This window comes from Plectropomus leopardus, chromosome 21, assembly GCF_026936395.1.
Source record: "Plectropomus leopardus strain MGB_pleo_1.0 chromosome 21, ASM2693639v1, whole genome shotgun sequence".
Taxonomy (NCBI): Eukaryota; Metazoa; Chordata; class Actinopteri; order Perciformes; family Serranidae; genus Plectropomus; species Plectropomus leopardus.
Genome location: NC_142196.1, coordinates 16,794,179 through 16,798,972, shown reverse-complemented (window position 1 = coordinate 16,798,972; position 4,794 = coordinate 16,794,179). Strand labels below are relative to the sequence as shown.

General features: G+C 40.0%; 1 protein-coding gene across 2 annotated transcripts in view; it reads right to left on the bottom strand.

Annotated features, from left to right (window-relative positions):
- Positions 1-1,899: 1,899 nt before the first annotated feature.
- ctdspla (CTD (carboxy-terminal domain, RNA polymerase II, polypeptide A) small phosphatase-like a) overlaps positions 1,900-4,794 on the bottom strand; it is a 35,870-nt gene continuing 32,975 nt past the window's right edge. For both annotated transcript variants that reach the window (XM_042510475.2, XM_042510476.2), the window contains 2 exons: positions 4,548-4,733; positions 1,900-3,087 (listed from right to left, as the gene is read on the bottom strand). In XM_042510475.2, coding sequence (XP_042366409.1) covers positions 2,962-3,087; positions 4,548-4,733 — 312 coding nt within the window. In that variant the 3' untranslated portion in view covers positions 1,900-2,961. The remainder of the gene's footprint in view (positions 3,088-4,547; positions 4,734-4,794) is intronic.

Sequence of the window (4,794 nt, the reverse complement as noted above, 5' to 3'; positions counted from 1 at the left end):
AGCTAAAAGTTCACATCAAGATATCACATGAAGCTGAGCTCCTCTTGGTTGCACATTAACTAGTTTATATCCATAATATTAATGCACCTGTGGATAATTTAACCTTGCAGACAATGAAGCTCAAACCTTTGTCCTCTTAAATTCATGATTAAAATGAAAAATTTAAATGTAACATTTTTAACGATACACATTATACCTTTGGAATGTTATTTAGCTTTAATTCTGCATTTAAAATAATTTAACATCAGTTTTAGATTGCTGACACAACCTCTTTGACAGCAGACTTTTTGACTTGTCAAAGTAGGAAAGCAAAGGTGTATTCAGTGACAATTATCATGGCTGCATTCTCCTTAGGGGAGGCATTAAGCATGCTGGCTCACTGGATTAGCTCACTGGGACACTTACTGAAACTGGTCCATCGTTAAAATGATCACTTTCACCTGTGCTTTGTTAGAGGAAGATGTTGGCCAATCAAAACATCTGAAAAAAAAGCTGAAGGCTGCCTAAAGGAATTTTTAAAGATTATTTTTTGACATTTTGCCTTTATTTGATAGGACAGCTTTAGTGTGAAAGAAAAGAAGACATGCAGCAAAGGGCTACTGGGCAGCACAAATAACTGTACATTTATGTGTAAATATGTTGAAGTTTGTGTTGAAGATTGGAGCCAACTCTGTTTTGGCCTCCACTGCATGAAATGTCGCCACACTTGTGTTGCATCACAAAGAAAACAACGGTACACTCTGGAGCTTCAAGCCAAAAACTCGTCTGTCTACATGACAAAATGAAAACAGAGCTTTTGACAATCTTCACCCTTCTTTTTTTAAAAATATATGATCCATTCTCAGTGACCCAGTGTATAATGCAGTTTGCATCTGGATGAAAAGCCAAAATGCATAGAAAAGCTGCATTTTCAAATAAACCCATGAGCGTGTGCACTCGGCCTTAAAGTAAAATAACCTGTTAAGATGTTTTGAAATCCCTCACCAGGGGGCAGCAGAAACAAGCTGTGAACACACCATTGACATATTATCTCCTTTTAAACTGACATGTCAAACTTGTTTGAAAACAGATGCTTTTTTACTCATAAGCTCATCTGGAGCAACATTACTATTCATCTGGAGTCTTGTTTCTGACCACTTAGTAAATGCGTTTTTAATGCTGACTTTCTTTTAGCTCTTTGTTTTGGTCTCCACCAACTCTTGAGGAAAATATCTTTCACTGTGTGCCTCATTACATTCAGCAGATAACTTTTCCTGTCTACTGTTCATTGCGGAGTTGGTAGCATACAGTCAGTTTTTTTTTTTTTTTAACTTTCTCAGTGATAATTCTTTGTGGGTTTGTCCCTGTGGCGTCAGCAGTAATGCAAGTCTTGCCCATGACCATGTGGATGAAAAGGGAGCTGAGCTGGAAGTCAATCTCTGTTCTGACCCTCACCTAAGGTCATGAGCTTTGGGTAGTGACTGAGTGAAGAATGAGATGCAAGCAGCCAAAATAAGTTTTTGCGGAGTTGAGTTTCCTCTGTAGGGTGCCTGAGCTCAGCCTTAGAGATAGGGTGAGGAGCTCAGACATCTGGAGGGAGCTTGGAGATGCTCCTATGCTTCAAAGGGGGCCAGCTGAGGTGATTCAAGCATTTGATCAGGATGTCTCCTGGGCACCTCCAGCTAGTAGGAGGCCCCGGGGAAGACCTAAAACTCGCTGAAGGGATTATATTTCTCATCTGGCCTGGGAATGGCTCGGGATACCCCAGGAGGAGCTGGAAAATGTTGCTGAGGAGAGGAATATGGATGGATGGATGAATGGATGGGTTTGTCCCTTTCACGAGACATGTGGTCATTTGAGTCCCTGTTAATATAAAAAGCAGCTTTAAAGTCTGTTGAAGTCATTACACCGGGGTACAAATTGACATTGTGCAAACTTGCAACTTTAATAATGTTGTACAGTACGATTTCAACAGCAGTCTTTACAATGCACCCGACCCCTTTTCCCCAATAAATAGAATTTCATGTAATCTAAGCTAATTATCATATCTTTCTCAAAAGTTTAACATTTATTGGTGGACGGTGATATAATCACAAAGGTTTCTTTTTTTCTCAATAATAAATTGGGGTTTCAATGTCTTTAAGGATTATCAATTTACAGTCACTGTCAAGGATCAAATGACGTCATTCAGTCACAAATCACATTGAATTGTAGAAATCTTTGGCAAATTTAACAATTCAATGTTACTGAACTCAAAAGCAAATAATCATCCAGGTTGAACAGGCTAGCTGGATACATCTCTAGAAATTATTCTCTTCTGTTTTCTCAGATTAAATGACAATTACCAAAGATTCATTTCCAGCTTCAATTTAAGGATTTAGTTAATATGCATTTGGAGACTTGAGTAAATATGCAGCATAAAAATGTGCACCCCATAACCCGACACAACAAAATCAGCACAGTAATGAAGGCACTTCATTCTGTAAGAGAAGATAAATCACAGTTGTTTGAATGAAAGGTCAGACGAGATACAACAGCCTGCATAGCACAGCTCAACACAAAAAACCCAAAAAGGTCACCCATTCTCGAAAAAACAAAAAAACTGTTTGTTCTGTCTATTGGATTATTTTTGGTAACTAAAATATTACTTGATAGAATAGTAAAACCTCCGCTCTCTGATAGAAAAATTACTTTATGTATGTCTTGCTTAGAAACATATAGTATGTACATACAGTGATATAATCTTCTGTCAGTCCTGTACAAAGAGTCCAAGCATCTAGAGATGGTAAGAATCCCTACAATTGTTGTCTCTAGATTTCATTATGACCGAACAAATTGCCTGAAGTCCTCAGATTGGGAACCACGCTGGGACTCCCAGCGTTGCTCTGAGGACGGGAGCCGTGCTGCGGGGCCGTGGCAGCGAGGTGAGGCCTCTGTGCAGCGGGGCTGAGGCAGGGAGGACCAACTGGGAGCCGCCGTCTGCTACCTGTTCCTCAGGCTCTGTAACAGACTGTAAACGTCCTCCTCCTTACTGAGGCCCTCAAACAGAGGGATCAGGTCCAGCAGCTCCGTGTCCGTCAAGTCGTCAAACCAGGACTGCACCGGGACCTGTCGAGAGAGGAGAGATTTTATTTATTTGAGGAGAGAAAACTCAGTTGACAGTCGATGCTAAAGTGTTGCATTATAGGTGAGGAGATGGTGCGAGTTTTGTGTAAATAATTAATGGGGAAAATGCATCAAAGGCACAAAGAGTGGCAGCAGCTCCACTGAGCTACTTTTCCACAGAGGAGAGAAACCTCATAAAGCTGGGAACACTGCCTCTGGCGCAACACTGTTTCTAAAACAACAGCACAAATTAAAACTGACAACGGCTTGCAGATATAATCATTTACCAACATCACTAACTTTATAACGAACTGATTTCTGTGGCACCAGTGTATTTTGACCCCAGTTTTCTCATACATTGAGGCACACAAAATGTATTTGTAGCCCACATTTCTACATGCAGATCTATCTTAAAATAATTCAGAAATGTTCCATATTTAGGGACGATGTAAACAGAAGTTAATATCAGCTTTATTGTAAACAAAAGCAGTAAGATTCCTGGGCCAAAAACACAAAACACACACTCAGATCAGGGGCGGATTATGAGACAAAAGGCCCCTGGGCACAGACTTACAGAAGCCCCCACCACCACTCAAACACAGACACAAGATGCACAGATTTTACAGCCTTTTTTTGTTGTTTTTTTACATCACTTTGTAGTCTTAACACACCTCTCTGTGGTTTTGCTTCTAACTGATGTAAGTTTGTTACATAGTAATTTTTTGTGCATGTTTTCTTTTGCCCAGTTACTCATTTTGTGTCTCTTAGTAGTTGCTTTGTGTCTCTTTGTAGGCACTTTATATCTCTTAGTAGTTGTTTTATGCATCTTTGTGTCTCTCTTTAGTCATTTTCTGTCTGTTAGGAGCTGCTTTGTGTCACTTTGTAGTCATTTTATATCTCTTAGTAGTGGCTTTGCGTATCTTTTTAGTCACTTTGTGTCTCTTTGTGGGCATTTTACATCTCTTAGTAGTTGCTTTATATAATTGTAGTTATTTTATATCTCTCCAAGTAGTTCCTTTGTGTCTCTTTGTAGTTATTTTATATCTCTCAGTAGTTACTTTGGGTTTCTTTGTGGTCATTTTTGTTTCTTTGTAGTCACTTTGTCTCTTTGTGGTTGTTTTGCATCTCCTTGTAGTTGATTTATTTCTTTGTGTTAATTTTCAGTCTCTTCCTGGTCAATATGTGTCTCTTTGAGTGACATTTTCCAAGTGAAGGTCAGGGAGTCCCCTGACACTTTGGTCCCCTGGACCTGTGTCTGATGGGTCTGTTTAGTAATCCATCCATGCCTCAGATAACATATACAATTTTTTTGAATGCTCAACAAGGGACATTTTTTTCAGGTATCTAAACACAACATTTACTCAGACAGAAACATATGCGATGTGCGAAAGCAACACAGCAACTGCAGCATGAACAGAGGATGCCAACTTACGTTGGCAATTTAGATTTTGGGTCTGACTTACTGCATTCTCCGGGTGAAAGATGTAGGAGGCAGGTGAGTTGTCTATGATGATGACTTTACTGAGCTCTCGGCCCAGCCGGCTGAGGTCTTTGACGTAGTTTCCTCTGTGGAAAACACAAGATTCCCTGAAGAGCCGGGCCCGAAACACACCCCACTGGTCCAGCAGATCTGCCACAGGGTCAGCGTACTGAACGAAGCCAAAAAACACATCTGGTTAAAGCAACTTTACTGTAACTGTCATCTTTAGT